Source organism: Marmota flaviventris, chromosome 11, assembly GCF_047511675.1.
Source record: "Marmota flaviventris isolate mMarFla1 chromosome 11, mMarFla1.hap1, whole genome shotgun sequence".
In the NCBI taxonomy this organism is placed as follows: domain Eukaryota; kingdom Metazoa; phylum Chordata; class Mammalia; order Rodentia; family Sciuridae; genus Marmota; species Marmota flaviventris.
In genome coordinates this window covers 54,342,154-54,364,745 of record NC_092508.1, presented here as the reverse complement: position 1 = coordinate 54,364,745, position 22,592 = coordinate 54,342,154, and the positions used below count along the sequence as shown (strand labels likewise).

General features: G+C 42.6%; 1 protein-coding gene across 5 annotated transcripts in view; it reads right to left on the bottom strand.

Annotated features, from left to right (window-relative positions):
* The window catches only part of Ttn (titin), a 263,732-nt gene that overhangs the window by 30,615 nt on the left and 210,525 nt on the right, over positions 1 to 22,592 (bottom strand). For all 5 annotated transcript variants that reach the window (XM_071619370.1, XM_071619371.1, XM_071619373.1 and 2 more), the window contains 10 exons: positions 21,710 to 21,997; positions 21,322 to 21,612; positions 20,944 to 21,231; positions 20,189 to 20,776; positions 19,996 to 20,100; positions 19,380 to 19,577; positions 18,993 to 19,289; positions 18,311 to 18,898; positions 17,918 to 18,220; positions 699 to 17,804 (listed from right to left, as the gene is read on the bottom strand). In XM_071619370.1, coding sequence (XP_071475471.1) covers positions 699 to 17,804; positions 17,918 to 18,220; positions 18,311 to 18,898; positions 18,993 to 19,289; positions 19,380 to 19,577; positions 19,996 to 20,100; positions 20,189 to 20,776; positions 20,944 to 21,231; positions 21,322 to 21,612; positions 21,710 to 21,997 — 20,052 coding nt within the window. The remainder of the gene's footprint in view (positions 1 to 698; positions 17,805 to 17,917; positions 18,221 to 18,310; positions 18,899 to 18,992; positions 19,290 to 19,379; positions 19,578 to 19,995; positions 20,101 to 20,188; positions 20,777 to 20,943; positions 21,232 to 21,321; positions 21,613 to 21,709; positions 21,998 to 22,592) is intronic.

The following is a 22,592-nucleotide window of genomic DNA, read 5'->3' as shown; positions in this document are numbered from 1 at the left end:
ATATGCTTACTTTTGAATCTTTCTTACTTTTTATATGACGAGTTTGGCTATTGAGTCAACCAAAGCTCCCCCAAATCATGTTATTATATGTCAAAGTATTTGCTTTTAAATTGACCTAGATTAGATGATAAAATGTACCCCAAATTCATCATGGATAGAAAAGGAGAAACAAAGTGACCAATCTTGCCATGTACAGTGACACATGCCTGTAATTGCAGCGGCTCCAGAGGCCCAGGCAGAAAGATCATGAGTTGGAAGCCAGCCTGAACAAAAGTGAGGCATTAAGGAACTCAATGACACCCTGTCTCTAAATAAAATACAAAATAGGGTTGGGGATGTGGCTCAAATGGTGGAGTGTTTTGGTACCAAAAAAACAAACAAAAAAACTAATTTCCTAAGAAAGTCAGGAATGTCATCATCCAGTTTCTGAATACATACACACAGTCTATGTTTGTGTGTGGGTGTGTATGCAGTTAAATTTAATTTTACTTAAATTCAACACTTTGAATTTCTAGATATGTAATTTGTTAACATTTAAGTAAACAAAAATTTTCTCTATTAGAGATTTTTATTTTGTGCTTTAGAATGAATAATTTATGGTATGAACCAAAACCATTTAAGCAATGACTAAGTAGAATGGGCCACACTATTCTAGCAAAATGAATGAAGGTATATAGATTTTCCTTCTTAAGACATACCTGTTATTTTGACTCCTTCCTTTGTTTCAGCCGGTGCACCCACACCAAACTCATTTTCTCCAGCGACTCTGAAGTAGTAAACAGCTCCTTCTTGTAAGTTGGTGACCTTGTAGGAGAGGCGGTTACAGTTGTTGGTGACAGAGACCCATGCTTTCTTGCTGGCCTCACGTTTTTCTATGTGGTAGTTTTTCACTGGTGCTCCACCATCGTTTTCAGGAACATCCCAGGATAACACTGCAGTCTCTTTGGTTACATCATGTACATTAACGTTGGCTGGAGGACCTGGAGAATCTAAGACTTTGACAACAAAGGTCAGTGAAGCAGCACTTAACACATTCTGAATCGTTAATGTGTATTTTCCAGAATCATTTCTGTTGGCCTTTTCAATGGTAAGCGATGTACGAGTGTCTGTGGAATCAATATATGCTCTAGTGCGGAGGTCAGTGTCTGGCTTACTCCAGGAGACGTTGGGTACTGGTCTTCCTCTGAAAGGCACAGTCATGGTAAATGAGGAACCAGCCTTGACAATCAAGGTCTTCCTCATTTCAGTGTCCAGATCAAATACAGGTTCTTCTTCTCTTTCCTTTACTATCTGGGGGTCAGAACTTTCGCTGGGATCACTGGCACCAATCTTATTGATAGATCTTACTCTGAAAACATATTCAGCTCCGGTTGTTAGTCCACTTAGTGTGTATTCAGTGCCTCTTAAGCTCTGAATGGCAGTTTTCCAGTCCGTTTCATCAGATTTCTTGTATTCTACAGTGTATCCGGTTATTGGGGCCCCACCGTCAAACAAGGGCTTAACCCAGCCAATAGTTATAGATGTCTTGCCTGAGTCCACAATTTTGGGTTTGGATGGAGGAGACGGTAAGAATGCTGGATCTTCTGCCCGAACTAAGGGAGAAGGATCACTTGGAAGACTTAGGCCAGCAGCATTTTCTGCATAAACCCTATATTCATATTCACACCCTTCCCGAAGTCCTGTTGATTTCACTCTCAGATCATAAACTGGTTTTTTGTTTACCCGCACCCATCGTAGGCTGTTTTTCTCTCGCCTTTCGATTATGTATCCAGAAATTTCACTACCTCCATCACTCTCGGGTCTTGACCAGCAAAGTGTCATGGAATCTTTTGTCACAGAGGTAATTTCCAAAGATGTGGGTGGACTTGGAACTGTAAATGGGTCTAGTGCCTTTACAGCTATACTCTCTAGGGACTCACCAACCCCGTATTTATTAACACCTGTCACTCTAAATATATATTCATTGCCTTTCAGTAATTTGGTCACTTTACAAGATGTTGTTCTTAACTCTCCTTCACATATTGTCCATGCAAGGCGGCTTGTTTCACGCTTTTCTACAATGTAATAGTCGATGTCTGCACCACCATCTTCTTGCGGACGTCCCCAGGAAAGAGAGCACTTTTCAGAGGTAAGGCCATTTATTTCAAGTGGCCCTGCTGGTGGACCAGGCTTATCAAGTACTTTGCAATTAATTGTCATAGACCGAGTTCCTGCAACATTCTTCAGTGTTAGTACATACTGACCAGTGTCTCGTCTTACACATTCTTTAACTGTTAATGAGGTAGTAAAGTCTGTTGAGACAATTTCTGTTCTTGCTCTTTCTTCAATTTCTATGCCATCCTTGGCCCAAGAGACAACTGGCAGAGGTCTCCCTGCAATGTCTGCATTTATCTTAAGGACTTCTCCAGCTTTGACAACAATGACATCTCGGAACTTGACGTCCATCATAATTCTTGGAGCCTCAACATCATCTTTAACTGTAATAGGTCCAGTGGATTCAGAGGGTTCACTAATGGAGTCAGCAGCATTCCTTGCAAAAACCCGGAACTCGTAACGCTGATCTTCAGTAAGTTCAGTTACTTCAAAGTATGTTTCTTGTACGTTGGTAAAGTTGCACTTCAGCCACCGGCCATCTGGGAGTTCTCTACGTTCAACAATATATCCGGTGATCTTAGCTCCACCATCATAGTGTGGTTTAGCCCATTTAAGTGACACTGATTTTCTTGTGATATTTGTGACTTCAGGTTGTCCAGGAGGGTCACAAGGATCTCTGGCAGGGACTGGTTCACAAGATTTACTGCATTTACCAATTCCAGCAATATTCTCAGCATATACACGATACTCGTACATCAGTCCTTCATCAAGACCGGAGACTTTCATTTGAGTGTCGGCAATGAGGGTTTTATTGGCTTTGGACCAAAGAATGCTGCTTCTTTCTTTATACTCAAGGTGATAGCCAATTACTTGACTTCCCCCATCATTAACTGGCACTTGCCAGCTAACAATCATGGTAGATTTTGTGGCATGCACAACTTTAGGAGTACCAGGAGGACCTGGGGGACTAAATGGATACTCTGCAACAACAGCTGAAGATTCGCTATAGGAACTCTTCCCGAATCGGTTTTCTGCACAAACACGGAACTGATACTCACTTCCTGTTGTTAAACGAACTATTTTAATGGATGTTCTTGCAACTGCCTGTGAAACCACATGCCATGTTGTAGAAGTGGTTTCTCTCTTCTCAACAATGTAGTTGCTAATCTGGCAGCCACCGTCATATTCTGGAGGATTCCAAGAAATGGTGACATTGTCACAACTAACCTCATCAATACGGATAGGTCCTGGAGGCCCTGGTCTGTCAAGAACAATTACAGTGATAGGAACTGTTATGGATCCAGCACTGTTTGAAACACAGAGTTCATAAGTTCCAACATCTTCCCTTGAAGCCTCCTTAATAGTTAGTGTTGTTACAGTCTTTGAAGAAGAAACGTTGACTCTAGTTGTCTCTCTGAGAGTTTGACCGTCTTTTTTCCAGCTTATAGTAGCTTGAGGTCTTCCTTTGAATGGCACATCAATCTTGAGTTGGTCTTTAGCCTTTACGTTGAAAGTATGGAAGGGAAGCTCTACTGAAGGTTTTATTTCGATATCCCTTGCAATTACAGGCACTCCAAGTTGCCTTGGATCACTTCGTCCTTTTTCATTTACTGCAGATACTCTGAAGACATATTCTTCTCCAGCCGTCAGGCCAGATATAGTTGCTTCTAGGGTCTTAACTTGTGTGCAAGTGCTCCACTTTTCACTGCCTTTAGTCTGCATCTCGACTACATAACCAGTAATTTTGCTGCCACCATCGCTTTCTGGTTTCTCCCACTTAATTGTAGCTGTGTTCCGGGTCACATCGACAAGAGTCACTCTTCCAGGTGGGAGGGGTGGTTCAGACACTTTCACGGGCTCAGTTGTTTCAGCTGGCAAACCAATCCCGTATTCATTGCAAGCCAAGACGCGGAAGTAGTAAGAACATCCTTCTTGTAGATTTTCAATTTTAAAGGTATTCTTAGTGCAATTGTTGGTGATAGTAGCATAGGCTTTTCTTGTAGTTTCTCGCTTTTCAACGATGTAGTTTGTGATCTTAGCTCCTCCATCAATAAGTGGTGGTTCCCAGGATAAAGTCACCGATTCTTTCTTTACCTCTCTTACAGTCAAATTCACAGGGGCACTTGGTGAGTCAAGAACTCTGACATTCACAAAAGCCGTTTTGGAGCCACTATTGTTTTCTAATGTCAGATTATACCGACCACTGTCAAATCTGGTCACATTATCAATCACCAACATTGTGTAGGAGCTGGTCACCTCGATCTGGGCCCTCTCAGTGAGAATGCCTTCTGCCTTTTCCCACTTGACTTCAGGTTCTGGTCGACCTTTGATAGTGACGAATAAGCGTAAAGTAGCACTTGCACGTAGAATGACCACCTTTCTCAGGTCAGCATCAAGTTCTATTTCTGGTGGCTCTGCCCTTTCCTTAGCAACCACTGAACCAGGGATAGTTGCAGGTTCACCAACCCCTTCAGAATTGAAGGCGCAGATCCGGAAGTTATATTCAGTATTTTCTTTAAGCTTGGTCACTGTGAACTGCTTCCCTTGTAATCCTGTTGGAGGTGTGCACGTTGTCCATTCATCAGCAGTGGCTTCTTTGACCTCAACAACATAGCCTTTCACAGGTGCCCCGCCATCATAAATTGGCTTATTCCATGCTAGGGACACAGAAGATCTGGAAGTGTCTGTCACTTTTGGATTGCTTGGTGGACCTGGTGGATACAAGGTGTCACATGCAAGGTAGAACACAGATGGCTCACTAGGCTCACCCACACCAGCTGCATTTTCAGCAGCCACTCTGAATTCATAGGAGTGGCCTTCGGTAAGGCCAGTTACCCTGAACCGGAGATCAGTCAGTGTTTTCTTGTTGCACTTGGTCCATCTAATGCCTTCCTTATCTCGTTTTTCAAGAATGTAGCCCTCGATTTCAGCACCCCCATCGTCCACTGGGCGGGCCCAGGTTACTACCATAGAATCTTTGGTGATTGCTGAGGCTTCAGGTGTTGAAGGAGGACCAGGCCGCTTGTAAGGATTACAGGCTATAACAGGTTCAGATTCCAGGGGCTCTCCAATTCCATATTTATTCACGGCCATGACACGGAAAATGTACTCATTACCAGGAAGAAGTTTAGTGACTTTGTAGTTGAGAGCCTGTACCTCTGTTGAAACCTGGGTCCAGGAGAGTCTGCTTGTCTCTCTCTTTTCAATGATGTAATGTGAAATACTAGCACCACCATCTTGTAAAGGTGGGTTCCATGCCAGGTAACATTTTTCTGCAGTAACTCCAGAAACTTTCAGAGGCCCTTCCGGAGGTCCTGGCCTGTCAAGTACCTTTACCGTGATTGGTATAGACTTAGTACCACCAACATTGCTAAGTTTCAGAACATATTGACCTCCATCAGCCCGTATACAATCTTTGACAACAAGAGTGGTTTTCTGAATAGTAGATTTAATTTCCATCCTAGCAGCTGTTTCTTCAAGTTCTTTTCCATCTTTCAACCAAACAATATCAGGTATTGGTTTGCCACGGATATCAGCTTCAAGAACAAAAGTCTCTCCTGCATGAACAACAATGACGTCTTTATATTTGGGATCCAGAGAGGCATTTGGTGCGTCAATTTCATCTCTTGCAGTAATGGCACCACTACTTTCAGATGGTTCACTGAAATTGCCAGCTGCATTTCTTGCAATAACTCTAAATTCGTATCTTTGGTCTTCTACAAGTCCACTCACTGTAAATTCAGTTTCTAGGACATTGGTAAAGCTGGCTTTCATCCAACGGCCATCAGGTAGATCTTTCTTTTCTACGATATAACCTGTTATTTTGCTGCCGCCATCATAGGCAGGTTTCTTCCATTTCAGGGTGACATTGTTTCTTGTGATAACAATGGCCTCAGGACGACCAGGCGGATCACATGGATCACGAGCAACAAAGCATTCGGACACTTTGCTAGGCTTGCCAATGCCAACAATATTTTCAGCAGAAACTTTGAACTCATATTCAAGGCCTTCATCAAGCCCAGTTGTCTTGAATTTGGTGTCTTGAATGGGAGTTTTATTTAACTTGACCCATAAAATGCTGTTCTTTTCCTTCTGTTCAAGATGGTAGCCGATAACTTTGCTGCCTCCATCATTAACTGGCTCGTGCCATTGCACAGTCATTTGATCTTTTGAGATTGATGTCACAAAAGGAGTTCCTGGTGGTCCAGGTTCTTTAAATGGATATTGTACAATAATTGGTTTGGAATCCAGAGGGGCACTTTTTCCATACCTGTTTTCAGCAAAAATTCTAAACTGGTACTCAGTGCCTGTTTTCAGTTTGGTTACTTTAATTGTTGTTCTTGCAACGGTTGCCGATACCATGTGCCAAGTGGTGGTGGTTGTATCTCTCTTCTCTACGATATAGTTGCTTATTTGGCAGCCACCAGTGTAGGCTGGAGGTTCCCAAGATATGACCACGAAGTCCGCACTAACTTCATCAAACCTCACTGGTCCAACTGGAGGTCCAGGCTTTTCCAAAACAATAATGCTGAGATTTTCTGTTGCTGTGCCTGCGCTATTTGTTGCTGTTATGGTATATTTTCCAAAGTCATCTTTGCTACTTTCTTTAATGTGCAAAATAGTGGAAGTAGCCGTTTCTTCAACGTTTACTCTTGTTGTCTGCTTCAGAGGCTCACCATCTTTGACCCAAGATATTTTAGGTCTTGGTCGGCCTATAACTGGAATTTCTATTTTAAGATCTTCTCCAGCTTGGACACTATATGTGTTAAATGGTAACTTAAAACTAGGTTGTATAGTCAAGTCCTTGGCTATGACAGGAACACCAAGCACTCTCGGATCACTTTTTCCTTTCTCATTGTAAGCCTTGACACGGAACTGATATTCTTGTCCGGAACTCAAACCAGTAACAACTGCATTACAGACTTTGGATTCAGCCACAGTGCTCCATTTTTCGGTTCCTTTGGGCTGCATTTCAACAACATACCCCAGGATTCTGCTACCACCATCATGATCCGGTTTCTCCCACATAAGTGATGCACTGGTCTGGGACACATCAGTGAGTGTAACCTTTCCTGGTGGGGAAGGAGGTTCAGAAGCTTTCACAGCATCCACAGTTTCCACTGGAACGCCAACTCCAAATTCATTCTCAGCCATGACTCTAAAGTAATAAATGGCTCCTTCTGTAAGATTCTCAACTTTGAAACTTGTTTTGCTGCATTTACTACTCACATTAGCATACGCTTTTCTGGTTGACTCACGTTTGTCTATCACATAGTTCTTGACCTTGGCTCCCCCATCAATGATGGGTGGTTCCCATACCAGTAGGACAGAATCTTTTCTTACTTCTTTGACTGTCAAATTCTGTGGTGGTCCTGGGGTGTCGAGAACTTTCACAGTTACAAAAGCAGACTTCGATCCGCTGCTATTTTCCAACTTGAGAATGTATTTGCCAGCATCATTTCTGTCACAATTATCGATTGATAGTTGGGTATAGTTTACTCCCTTTTCAATTTGGACCTTATCTGTGAATTCACCTTCCTCTCGAGACCAGGTGATCTCAGGTGTTGGACGACCTTTGAATGGAATGTGAATTCTGGCAGATCCACCAGCTCTTACCACAATTCCTTTCCTTAGCTCAGAGTCAATGTCAAGTTCAGGGGCTTCAAGTTTATCTTCTGGTTTCACAGTCCCAGGAACTGATGCAGCCTCACCTAGACCAACTTTGTTGAGGGCACAGACTCGTATTTTGTATTCTTGATGTTCAATGAGTTTTGAAATTTCAAATCGTGTGACTCTCAGGCCAGTCTGTGGAGTGACTATTTGCCATTCTTCTTCATCTGCTTTACAAATTTCTATGACATATCCCAGGATCTCACTGCCACCATCATAGATGGGTTTGCCCCAAGCAAGTGTGATTGAGTTTTTAGTGGTGTCTACAACGTGTGCATTGGTGGGTGGGCCTGGTTTGAACACAGGATCGCAGGCCTTATAATACACTGTAGCTGGACTAGGTTCTCCAACTCCAGCAGCATTTTCTGCAGAGACTCTGAATTCATACTCATGGTCTTCTGTTAAGCCTGTTACTCTCAGACGCAGATCTGTGATGCGGCGTTTATTACATTTTATCCACCTAATGCCACTTCTGTCTCGTTTCTCTACAATGTAACCAATGATCTCACTTCCACCATCGCTATCTGGACGGTTCCAACAGACTGTCATGGAGTCCTTGGCAATGTTTGTAATTTCAAGGTTTTTGGGTGGACCAGGAAGAACAAATGGGTTTTTCATTAGTACCGGTGCAGATTCCAAAGGCTCTCCAACACCATATTTGTTGACAGCCATTATACGGAAAATATATTCATTCCCTTCTAATAGTTTGGTAACTTTCAGAGAATTAGTCACAACTTCTGAAGCAACAACGGTCCATGCTAGTCGGCTGGTTTCTCGCTTTTCAACAACATAGTGAGAAATGTCACTGCCACCATCTTGAAGTGGTGGAGACCATGTTAAAGTGCATTTTTCTGAAGTGACTCCGGTAACCTGAACTGGCCCTTCTGGAGGTCCTGGTCTGTCTAACACTTTTACGTTTACTGGGAATGACTTAGAACCTGCAACATTGGAGGCTCTTAGAATATACTGTCCACCATCAATTCTAATGGCGTCCTTTATAATAAGTAAAGCCTTAAAATCTGTGTTCTTTATTTCACATCTAGCAGATTCTTCAATTTCCTTATCTCCTCTTAACCACTCAATAGTAGGTAGGGGCTTTCCATGGACATCAGCCTCGAGCCTGAATGTTTCTCCAGCATTCACCACTATTGTATCTCTGAATTTTGGATCCATTGAAATTCTTGGGAGTTCAACCTCATCCTTGGCAGTGATTGGTCCAGTACTGTCAGAGGGTTTACTTATGGCACCGGCTGCATTCTTTGCAATGACTCTGAATTCATATCTTTGATCTTCAGTAAGACCTGACACAGTAAATTGAGTTTCAATGACATTGGTGAAGCTGGCTTTCATCCAGCGGCCCTCAGGTAAATCACGCTTCTCTACAATGTAGCCCGTAATCATACTTCCGCCATCATATACAGGTTTGGTCCACTGTAAAGTGATTTCATTTCTCTTAACAATTATTGCTTCTGGTGTTCCTGGTGGGTCACAGGGATCTCGGGCTACGTAGCATTCAGAATTCTTGCTTGCCTTGCCTACGCCAACGATATTTTCAGCATAAACTCTGAATTCATATTCAATGCCTTCTTCAAGATTCAGTGCTTTAAATTGGGTGTCATGGATAATACTTTTGTTGACTTTTGTCCACAAAATACTATTCCTTTCTTTTTTCTCAAGGTGGTAACCTATGACTGGGCTTCCACCATTATTGATTGGTTCATGCCACTGTACAACCATAGAGTCTTTGGAAATGGCTGTGACGAATGGTGTGCCTGGAGGACCGGGTTCTTTGTAAGGATATTGAGCTACAATTGGATCAGACTCCAAGGCAAAGCTTTGTCCATATCTGTTTTCAGCAAATATTCTGAATTGGTATTCTGTACCAGTTTTCAGTTTGGTTACTTTGAGAGTAGTTCTAGCAACAGTAGCAGAAACAACATCCCATACTGTGGTGGTTGTATCTCTCTTATGAACAATGTAGTTAGTAATTTGGCAGCCTCCTGTGTATACTGGAGGGTTCCAGGATAAGGTAATACTCTCAGCACTGACTTCATCAAATTTAACAGGTCCTTTTGGAGGATCAGGTTTATCTAGAGTGATAATTTCGATGGATGCTGTTTTCTGACCAACAACATTGGCAACTGTGATTCCATATTGTCCACTGTCATCCTTATGAGTCTCTTTAATACTGAGTGTGGTGAGGTCAAGTGAATCGGTAACATTGACTCTTGTGGTCTGCTTCAGGGGAAGACCATCTTTAGTCCAGGTGATGGTTGGCTTAGGACGTCCAGAAATTGGTACTTCTATTTTCAAATCTTGGCCAACCTGTATGCTGTAACTGTTGAATGCAGGTCTTACATCTGGCTCGATGACCAGATCTTTGGCAACTATTGGAACTGCAAGGGACCTAGGATCACTTCTCCCCTTTTCATTTACAGCAATGACTCTAAAAAGATATTCTTCTCCCTGAGTTAGGTTGGTAATTACTGCTTCAAGGGACTTTACTCGAGCACACTCTGACCACTTCTCACTGTGTTTAGCTTGCATTTCCACAATATACTGAATGATTTTACTGCCACCATCATGTTCAGGCTTTGTCCAACTCAGAGAGACACTATTTCTGGTGACATCATCCACAGTTATTTTTCCTGGAGGTTGTGGAACTTCTGCAACCTTAATTGGGTCAGCAGTGTGGGCAGGTAGGCCGATACCATACTCATTCTCAGCTGTGACTCTAAAGTAATAACTGCAACCTTCTTGGAGTTGATCAATTTTCCAAGATGTCTTGTGGCAATTCGTGACAACGGCAGCATATGATTTTCTCGTGGCTTCGCGTTTCTCAACGATGTAATTTTTAATTTTGGATCCCCCATCCAACAAAGGAGGTTCCCATGTAATTGATACCGAGTCTTTGGTGATTTCTGTGACTTTCAGGTTAACAGGTGGACTTGGTGTATCCAGGACTCTCACAGTAACAAAGGCAGACTTTGTTCCACTGCTGTTTTCTAATGTGAGAGTATATTTTCCACTATCGTATCGATTGACATTGTCAAGAACAAGCGAGGTGAAACTGCTAGTGACATCAATTATAGCCGCATCTCGGATTTCACCATCCACCTTTCCCCATTTCACTTCTGGAGTGGGACGGCCTCTTATGGGAACAAATAACCTTAAAGAGCCACCTGCCCTTATATTTATAATTTTCCTTAGTTCCATGTCAAGATCGATGTCTGGTGCTTCCAGTTTTTCTTCAACAATTACAGGTCCAGGGACATCAGCATGTTCACCAACTCCAGCTTTATTAATGGCACAAATGCGGAAGTTGTATTCATGCTTTTCCTGTAACTTCTCTACCTCTAAGTTTGTTTTATTAATTCCAGTTGGTGGGGTGCACATTGTCCATTCACCAACACTCACATCACATTTCTCAACAATGTATCCTTGGATTTCACAGCCACCATCATATATGGGCTTGCTCCAAGAAAGGAAAACTGAAGATCTGGTAACATCCATGACTTTGGGGTTGTTGGGAGGGCCTGGTTTGTAAATAGGATCACAAGCTTTTTGGTAAGCAGAAGGAGGACTTGGTTCACTAAGTCCAGCAGCATTCTCAGCTGAGACTCTGAATTCATAGTTGTGATTTTCTATGAGTCCAGTTACTCTCAAGCGCAACTCCCCAATCAGACGCTTGTGGCATCTTGTCCACCTAATGCCCTCCTTGTCTCGTTTTTCAAGAACGTATCCGAGAATTTCACTGCCACCATCAGATACTGGCCTTTCCCATACAACAATCATTGAGTCTTTGGTCACTGTTGTGACTTCTGGAGCTTTTGGTGCATCTGGTACTACAAATGGATTCTTGGCAATTAATGGCTCAGATTCAAGAGGTTCACCAACACCATATTTGTTTACTGCCATTATACGGAAAATGTATTCATTGCCTTCAAGAAGCTTAGTAACCTTGCAACTGAGAGTTTGCACGTTGGCATCAACCACAGTCCAAACCAGGCGGCTGGTTTCTCTCCTTTCTACGATATAATTTATGATATCACTGCCACCATCCTGAAGTGGAGGTTTCCAAGCTAGTGTGCATTTTTCTGCCGTAACCCCTGATATAACAACAGGTCCTTCAGGGGGTCCTGGTCTGTCAAGAACTTTGACATTCACAGTGACAGATCTCTCTCCGGCAACATTTTTGGCCTTCAAAATGTAATTCCCACTGTCAACACGTACTGCATCCTTGACGCTGAGACTGGTGGCAAAGTCAGTACTCTTTATTTCTAGTCGGGCTGTGTTTGAAAGCTCCTGATCACCTTTTATCCATTGAGTGGTTGGTATTGGTTTGCCATGTATATCTGCATCAACCTTAAATGACTCACCAGCATGAACCACAATTGTATCCTTGTATTTGGGGTCCATACTTATCCTGGGTGGCTCCACCTCGTCTCGTGCTGTGATTGCCCCTGTGCTCTCTGAAGGCTCACTAAACACACCTGCTGCATTGCGAGCTATCACTCGGAATTCATATCTGTGATCTTCAACTAGGCCAGTTACTTCAAACTGGGTGTCAATGATGTTTGTAAAACTGGCTTTCATCCAGCGGCCGTCAGGCAATTCTTTCTTCTCCACCATATAACCTGTGATCTTGCTTCCACCATCATAGGTGGGTTTCTTCCACTGAAGAGTTACAGAATTCCTTGTGACAATGATTGCCTCTGGCCGCCCTGGTGGATCACATGGGTCACGAGCTACGTAGCATTCTGATGGCTTACTTGGCTTGCCGATGCCCACAATGTTCTCTGCAGAGACTCTGAATTCATATTCAATGCCTTCTTCGAGGCCAGTTGTCTTAAACTTGGTTTGAGGAATAGGCGTTTTATTCAATTTGACCCAGAGGATGCTGTTTCTTTCCTTGCGTTCTAGATGGTAGCCAATGACTCTGCTTCCTCCGTCACTGACTGGCTCATTCCATTGTACCTCCATACTGTCCTTGGAGGAGAGTGTGACAAATGGTGTGCCAGGGGGACCAGGAACTTTGAATGGATACTGAGCTATGATGGGCTCTGAATTGAGGTAGGTGCTCTTTCCGTATCTGTTTTCAGCAGCAATTCTAAACTGATATTCACACCCAGTCTTTAATCTGCAAGCTTTTATTGTTGTCCTTGCAACCGTGGCTGACACAATTTGCCAGGAGGTTGTGGAAGTGTCCCGTTTCTCTACAATGTAATTATTGATGGAACTTCCACCATCATACTTTGGTGGTTCCCAGGAAAGAGTAATACTGTCAGCTGTCACTTCATCCATTTTAACTGGTCCAGTTGGAGGCCCTGGTTTGTCAAGAACAATAACATTAAGGGTCTCAGTAGCTTCGCCAGCTGAGTTAGTCAGTTTAACTGTGTAATGTCCAACGTCTTCTCTGTAGGCTTCCTTTATTGTCAGTAGTGTATTATTTTCTTTGCTCTCTGCATTTACTCTAGTTGTCTGCTTCAGTGGTACATCATCTTTATGCCAGGTTACAGTTGGTGTAGGGCGTCCAATGAATGGAACATCAACTTTAAGGTCTTCACCTGCCAGTACAGTGAAAGTATTGAACAGGAGTTTGAAGGCTGGTGGGATGACAAGGTCTTTGGCAATCACTGGCACACTCAGTTGTCTCGGATCACTGATGCCCTTCTCGTTCTGAGCTGAAACACGGAAATTGTATTCTTCACCCTGAATCAGTCCAGTTATAGTGGCTTCAGTGACTTTGACTGTGGCACATGTGGCCCATTTGTCACTGCCTTTGCTCTGCATCTCTACAATGTAGCCTAGGATCCGGCTGCCTCCATCATGCTCTGGTTTCTCCCAGGAGAGTGACACGCTGTTTCTTGTGACATCCACCAAAGTGATTTTTCCTGGAGGAAGAGGTCGTTCTGATGCTTTCACAGAGTCTGCGGTTTCAGCAGGCAGCCCAATGCCATATTCATTTTCGGCGAGAACCCTGAAATAGTAACTGCAGCCTTCTTGAAGCTGGTCTACCTTCCAGGAAGTCTTATGGCAATTGGTTGCAACAGTTGAATATGCTTTTCTTGTTGATTCTCTCTTTTCAACAATGTAGTTCTTTATTTTTGAGCCTCCATCAAGGAGAGGAGGGTCCCATGTCAATGTGACGGATGTCTTTGTGACCTCCTTTACCTTCAGATCCTGTGGAGGGCCTGGAGTATCTAGCACTCTAACATTCACAAATGCAGACTTACTGCCCGAGCTGTTTTCTACAGTTAGTATGTACTTGCCACTGTCAAATCTGTTCACATTTCCAACAATAAGCAGGGTGTATGAGCTTGTGGATTCAATGCTAGCTTTGTCCAAAGACTCTCCATGTTCCCGGGTCCACTTCACCTCAGGTGCAGGTCTTCCTTTGATTGGAACAAAAAGCCTCAGAGTGCAGCAGGCTCTTATAGTGACAACTTTGCGCAGATCAGCATCCAGTTCAATCTCTGGGGGCAGCATTCTGTCTTCAGCCTTTGGAGTTCCAGGAACCGAGGCTGGTTCCCCAAGTCCTTCAGAATTCATGGCATAGATTCGGATTTTATACTCCTGGTTCTCTATGAGGTTGGTGATGGTATAAGATGTTGCCTTGAGCCCAGCTGGTGGTGTGACAATCTGCCATTCATCTTCTTCTGGCAGGGCAATCTCAACCATATACCCAGTGATTTCTGATCCACCATCATAAATGGGTTTATTCCATGCAATTGAAATGGATGATCTGCTTGTATCCAGAACACGTGGGTTACCTGGTGGGCCAGGTTTAAACACAGTGTCACAAGCTTTATAGAACGGACTGGTAGAACTTGGCGCACTAATTCCAGCAGCGTTCTCTGCCATAATCCTGAATTCATATTCATGTCCTTCTGTCAGTCCAGTCACTTTGTATCTTAAGTCAGTAAGGGTCTTTTTGTTGCATTTCACCCAGCGTTGGCCAGCTTTATCACGCCGTTCCACAATATAATTTATGATTTCACTTCCACCATCAGAGTCAGGATGTCCCCAGCAGACAACCATAGAATCTTTAGTAATAGTTGTAACTTCGGGGTTTTTGGGTGGATCCGGAGGTCCATAAGGATCTACTGCAAGCACAGGTTCTGATTCAAGTGGCTCTCCAACTCCATATTTATTTACAGCCATGACACGGAATATGTATTCATTGCCTTTCAAAAGCTTAGTAACCTTTAGTTTTGTTACTTGGACTTCTGAGGCTACATTTGTCCATGCCAATCTGCTGGTTTCACGTTTCTGCACTATGTAATGATCAATTTTGGCACCTCCATCATCCCGTGGAGGCAACCATGACAATACACACTTTTCGGATGTTACATCAGATACAGCTAAAGGTCCTTCAGGTGGGCCTGGTCTATCAAGAACCTTGACGTTGAAAATGTGTTTGGCAAAGCCACCAGGATTTGTTGCTGTAAGGATATAGGCACCACTATCCCTCCTTGAAGAATCCTTGTTCACCAGATAAGTGGAGAAATCTGCGATCTTTATTTCTAATTTCCCCGTGCCTTCAAGCTCCTTTCCATCTTTGGTCCATTCCATGGTTGGTGGTGGGCGACCTGAAACATCAGCTTCCAGCTTGAATGCTTCGCCTGCTTTTAATATAACAGTGTCCTTGAATTTAACATCCACCATTATCCTTGGTGCTTCAAGGTCATCTCTGCATGTGATGGCATCGGATGGCTCAGATGGTGGGCTAATAGCACCAGCAGCATTTTTGGCAATCACCCGGAATTCATATGCAGCATCTTCTGTTAGGCCACTCACTGTAAATTCATTTTCCAAAATGTTGCTGAAGTTGGCTTTCAGCCACCTTCCATTAGGAAGGTCTCTTTTCTCAACTATATAGCTAGTAATTTTAAAGCCTCCTGTATATTCAGGCTTAGCCCATTTAAGTGTCACTGCATGTCTGGTAATATTCAGAGGTATTGGTTTCCCAGGTGGGTCAATGGGATCCAGAGCAAGCATTGGTTCAGATGGCTTGCTTGGCTTGCTTTTACCTGCCATGTTTTCTGCAATTACTCGGAACTCATAAGCAATACCATCTGTAAGTCCAGTTGATTTGAAAATGTTGCCTGGTACTAATGCTTTGCTCACAGTCTGCCAGAGAATACCATTCCGTTCTTTTCTTTCAACATGATATCCTAAAATGGGGCTTCCACCATCAGAAAGTGGCTCATGCCAGCTAATTGTCATTGAATCCTTGGTAACTGCAGTAACCTGAGGGGTACCAGGAGGCCCTGGAACTTTAAATGGATAGTTGGCGACTATAGATGCTGATGTGATGCCCGGTCCAACTCCGTATCTGTTTTGAGCTTTTACACGGAATTGATATTCCACTCCAGTAGTAAGGCGAGTGGCTTTATAGGTAGTCCGTATTACCGTGGTTGCTAACTCCACCCATGTAGTACTATCTGTCTGTCGCATTTCCACTACATAGTTGCTTATTGGTACTCCTCCATCATTCTCAGGTGGGTCCCAAGAGAAGGTTACAAAATCAGAAGAAACTTCGTCAAATTTGATTGGTCCTGTTGGTGGCCCTGGGATATCGTGGACTTGAATGGTGATGACATCACCAACCTCTCCTACAATGTTCTTTGCTGTGAGTGGATAGGGCCCACTGTCACTTCTGACACACTCATTGATATTTAAGATGGTTGAAGTTGCTGTATTTTCAAAATTAACTCTCTGTGTCTGTTTAAGAATCTGGTCTCCTTTTTTCCATGTAACTGTGGGTTTTGGTCGACCGAGCACTGGAATTTCCACTTTGATATTTTCACCAGCTCTGGCAATGACTAATTTCTGATAGATGCCACGGAGATCCAACTCTGGAAGCATTGTCTGCTCCTTCACAATGACAGGCCTGCTTTCTCGAGGGGCGCTTCTCCCAGCACTGTTCACCGCCATCACCTGGAAGGTGTATTCCTCCCCTTCAGTGAGATTTCTCACAACACATTCTAATCCTTTCACCGTTGAGATGTGGGTCCACTGGTCAGAGCCTTTCCTTTGGGCTTCAATCACGTAGCCAGTGATCTTACTGCCGCCATCATGTCTGGGTTTGGGCCATGCCAGGCTGACTGTGCTCTTGGTTATGTCCATAATGTTAAGGCTGTCTGGGGGTGATGGTGCTTCGGAGGCTCTTACGGGTTCTGTAGTTTCTCTTGGCTCTCCAATTCCATATTCATTTTCTGCCATCACTCTGAAGAAGTATTCACATCCCTCAGACAAGCCAGTGACTTTATATGTGCACTTATGACACTTAGTGGTAACTGTAGAATAAGATTTCCTTGTTGCTTCACGTTTCTCCACAATATAATTTGTTATGCGTGAGCCCCCATCTATCAGAGGCAGGTCCCAGTGCAGCGTGACACTGTCCTTTGTGATGTCTGTAGGCCTCAGGTTAAGGACAGGACCTGGTGTATCCAAGACTCTGACGTTAACAAAGCCACTTTTCTTCCCAGCGGGGTTTTCAATGGTCATCACAAATTTACCAGTGTCATATCTGTTACATTCTGGGATGATCAGAAGAGTGAATGATTCTGTGTTTTCAATGTTGGCCCGGTTCTTTAGGTTGATGTCATCTTTGGTCCATGTCACTTCAGGAGCAGGACGACCTTTAATTGGCACAAAAATTCTAATACTGAGTCCTGCTCTGACCACAAGTGTTCTTCGAAGCTCAGCATCTAGTTCGAAATCAGGAGCCATTTCCCGCTCTACAATTTCAACATCTGGAATCACTGCTGGCTCCCCAACACCGGCATCATTGACGGCACTGATTCTAAAATTATATTTTTCTTTAGTCTGAAGGTCAGGGACAACAAACTGAGTGATTCTGAGGGCAGTTCCAGTTGTGTCTTTTATCCAAGCCTCATCTCCTACTTTTTGATGCTCTACCACATAACCAGTGATTTCTAGTCCACCGTCATAATGAGGCTTGCCCCATGCTAAAGAAGCAGATTTCTTGGTAGTATCAGTGACATGTGCATTTGAAGGAGGTCCTGGAGGATCTGAAAAAAAAAAACAAAGATAAAAAGTGTATGTTAAGACTTTGGCTTTTGGATAATTTATATAAAGTACTGGAACTCCCCAATGAGCAGGGTGGAGAAAGGTAAATACTAACATGCTACATCCTTCATTAGAACAGGATTTGAAGCATCACTAGGTGGACCAATTCCTGCTCTGTTTTCTGCACTGACGCGGAATTCATAGGTGTTTCCTTCTTGCAGTCCTGTCACTTTGCATCTGAGATCGGAAACTGGCGTCTTTGTGGCTCTCACCCACCGCAAGCCTTTCTTTTCTCTCCTTTCTACATGATATCCTGTGATCTCACTGCCACCATCATCAGTTGGTCTTTTCCAGCTGACAGTGGCAGTGTTCTTAGTGACATTTGATATCTCTGGCTTTCCAGGAGGGCCAGGAGGACCTAAAAAGGAAACAAATTTGTGAGAAATCCATGATTTCCTAAAATCTGCTATAAATGTTCTTGTCGATTCTTTTTCTGTGCTCTACGTACCAAATCTGTCTACCATTTTGACAGGTTCGGACTGTACAGGTTCTCCTTTGCCATAATGGTTTACAGCTGAGACACGGAAAAGGTACTCATTTCCTTGGATAAGCTTGGTTACCACATGCCTGCAAGTCTGAATATCTTCAGAAACCACTGTCCACAAAAGCCGGCTGGTTTCTCTCTTTTCAAGAACATAGGACTTAATTGGTGATCCGCCATCTTCTAAAGGAGGTGTCCATGTAAGTGTTGCTTTTTCAGCAGAAACGTTACTGATTTCAATAGGACCTGGGGGACCAGGCACATCAAGGACTGTTACCTTCACATGCTCCTCCTTTGTGCCGAAAGGATTGGTAGCAGTGATCGTATATTCACCAGCATCTTTTCTAGTGGCATATTTGACAGAAAGTGTGGAAGATGTTGGGGTTGAAGTTATCTGAGCAATATCTGATGGTCTAATGTCTTTTCCTGCCCTGGACCAACTTGATTTTGGAAGGGGTTTGCCAAGAATGCTAATGGCACTCAAAACAATGGTATCCCCTGCTTTAATTGTAAGCCCATCTTTTATTGTGGGATCAAGGACAATGGTTGGTGCCTCTGCAAAGGAAAAAAAAAAAAAACATTTGCAATCAGAAAAGGAAGGAGGTTTAGTGCTATTTTTAAAATAAAGTAAAAAGTAAAATTGACCTACCATATTCATCCTTGCAAATAATAGTTTCTGTGCTTTCCGATGGAGCGCTAATGGCACCTGCTGTATTCTTTGCTCTAATTCTGAATTCATATTTTCCACCCTCAACTAGGTCAGTTACAGTAAAGGCACAGTCTGGAACATTAATGTGGTTGGCTTTCATCCAAGACTTAGAAGGTAGATCCCGCTTCTCCACTATATATCCAGTTAACTTATGACCACCATCATATTTGGGTTCAGTCCATATGAGAGTCACTGAATTCCTTGTTACATTAATAACCTCAGGTTTGCCAGGAGGATCTAAAACAAAAAATAAAGCCAGTCAAATGAATATCAACATTTGCTTCAGGTAGCAAATGCCCTTAGGTTTTTCTTTGTATAATGACTTACCAATTGGATCAAGTGCTACAACTGGCTCTGATGGCAGGCTTGGCTTGCCCACTCCTGCTAAATTGATTGCCATAACTCTGAATTCATATTCAAGACCTTCAGTTAATCCTGTCACTTTAAAGTCCTTCATCCTTATAGGAGTCTTGTTAGCTCTCTTCCACAAAAGGCTGTTTCTTTCCTTGAACTCAATATGATACCCTGCAAATAACCCATGGATGTATCAATTCGGATAGCAAGTATAAATATAAGTGTATTTAAAAAATTTACATGTATTTTTATCAAAATTGTTTATATAGGATATATTAAATAGATGATCATTTTTGCCATCTATATTCTTATTACCCAGGCATAGTGCCATTTCTTTTCTTGGAATAGCATTGTTATTGTCCTGTTCAACAGTTTTAACCCATATTACATATCACAAAGAAAGACCTTATTAACTGTTATATTAGGAGGTTTTCAATGAAATTAAACATTAGCCACATATGCTGAAAGAAAAATACATTATTGTATATGTACTTTATGCTGTGAATGAGCACACAGTCATCTAGTTTTCATGGAAATATTTGGAAGGAACATTGGTAGAAAACCTGTGGGATAAGAGCAAATTAAATACCTGTAATCGGAGATCCACCTGTTTTTCTGGGGTCTGTCCAAGTTAGAGAGACTGAATCATGTCTAACATCCACAATATTGGGAGGTGGGGGAGCATCAGGCACATCTAGAAGAAAGTACATAGTACAAGATTTATAAACAGGGAACCTCCACAAAACCATGTGTTGCTTTGTTTTTAGCCTTGAGGCACTTACCAAATGGATGTTTAGCCACTATTGGCTCTGACTTCAGGCCTTCTCCTACACCATATTTATTTTCAGCACTGACCCTGAAGGTATATTCCATACCCTCATGAAGTCTGGTTACTCTGAAGGTGGTTTTCTGGACAGCTGAGGCACATGTCACCCACTTGTTGTTTACAGAATCTCTCTTCTCCAGGATATAGTTGGTGATTTCAGAACCTCCATCATCCTTTGGAGGACCCCACTTTAAGGTCATGGCTTCTGCTGTGACTTCATCAAATTTGATTGGTCCAGTAGGGATGCCAGGCTTGCCAACAACTTTTATGGAAAGGGTTCCTTCCTTTGTGCCAGCAACATTCTTGAGTGTGATTGTGTATTTTCCAGCATCAGATTTTTGGCAGTCATACACTACAAGAGTTGTGTTAACTGCAGATGACTCAACACTGACTCTTGTGTCAATTGCCAGAGGATCTTCCCCTTTCTTCCAGGATACTGATGGTGCTGGCTTGCCCTTTATGGGAATCTTAAGATGGAAGTTGCTGTTTTCTTTAGCCAAGTAGCACAGATCAGGTAGGTCCTTTAAGTCAAGATCAGGAGCCACTATAATACAGCAGAGATGAATTGTTATCATTTTTGAGACCAGGCAATTAACTCTTTCAGATCATATGGATTTTAAAGGATTTGCTTGATAGGCTAGTGGTTAGGGCTCAAGGACACACTTTTGATGATAGTAAAGAGAAAATGAAGATGTAGAGGGAGAAGCTTACCGACATCGTCCTTTGCCACGACAGTGATTTCACTGGGGGTTCCTTCTCCATTTTCATTTTCAGCACTCACTCTGAAGGTATATTCCTTCCCTTCAGTCAGATCTTTTGTGGAGTACTGCAGGCTTAATGATTTCATAACACGTTGCCACTTATTTTCTTCCGTCAGGAAATCAACTACATATCCAGTAATTCGACTTCCACCATCAGTACGAGGCTTTTTCCAGCCAATGGTACAAGATGACTTGGTGACAGACAATGCTTTCAGGTCCACAACTGGTCCAGGGGTTTCTAAAGCAAAAGAGAAATGATGAGGCTAAGCCCCAAATAACCACGGTTGGATGTCACTTAACTGTATGGAGCTGTAGTTCATTTGCTCACCAGAAGCTTTCACGGCGTCTCGTGTTTCACCGGGATCACCGATGCCATACTCATTTTCAGCAAACACCCTGAAGAAGTAGGACTTTCCTTCCTCCAAGTTGGATACTCTGAAGCTTGTTTTTGAGCACTCAGTTGTCACCGTGGACCAGGACTTCCTTTCTGCATCACGTTTTTCTACCACATAGTTTATGATGGGACTTCCACCATCGATAATGGGAGGATCCCAGGTAACATAAGCAGAGTCTTTGGATACTTCCTTAACAGTCACATTGACAGGTGGCCCAGGGGTATCTGGATAAGTAATGGGTAAGTAAGAAATGAATATATAAAAGATACAGAAGCCATAGTTTTAAACATATGATTCTTTTTTTTTTCCAAATTGACTTACCAAGCACTTTCACTACAATGGTATATTCCTTTTTACCACAGATGTTCTCTAGAGTTAGGATGTATTTTCCAGCATCATATTTGTTTACGTTTTCACAGCGTAAGAAAGTGTCAAAGTCAGTTGACTTTATGTCCAGTCCAATCCTTTCCCTTAGGTTGACATTGGGCTTCGACCAAGTAATCTTTGGAGGTGGACGTCCTCTTACTGGTACATAGAGTCTCATTGTAACTCCAGCACGTAATATGAGTGTCTTCCTTAATTCAGCATCAAGTTCTCCCTCAGGTGGAACTATTTAATTTGGGGGTGGAGAAAGGTTTGGTGAAAAAAAAAAAATTAATGCTCAAATGATTTCCATGGACTGACCTTATCACTTATAAATTTCTAAAATTATTTATTACTTTTGAACATCCTTAATGTCATCTTCATAGCTATTTCAATATTTTGTACCCATTGTTGGCCCTTCCATTTTCCAATATGTTTTAGCCTCAACAAAAATTTCCTTGGGGGACCTATATTTCCTCTTTTCTTGAACCCTCAAACTCTACGTATATTAAAGAAAGTAGGTGGCTGGTCATTGGCTCTATTCCATTTTTGGTTTTTCTTGTATTCAGTGAGGGTACTCTGAAATAATAAAAGGAATCAGGGTATTTGGCAATGTATGAAGAAAAGTGGATGAAATATGATACCAGGTAACTAAAAGGGGATTGTTACAGAGAATAACTAGGAAGAACAAGGGGCAGGGAATTTAAGATGGATAGTCTGCCAGTAATATTCTTAGAGAGAGGTTGGATTAGAAGAGTAAATGAAAACCATGAGAATGATAATAGTTCACTAAGTTAAAAAAATCCTCTTTATTCTCAGAATAAAATTCCATATTCCTTCG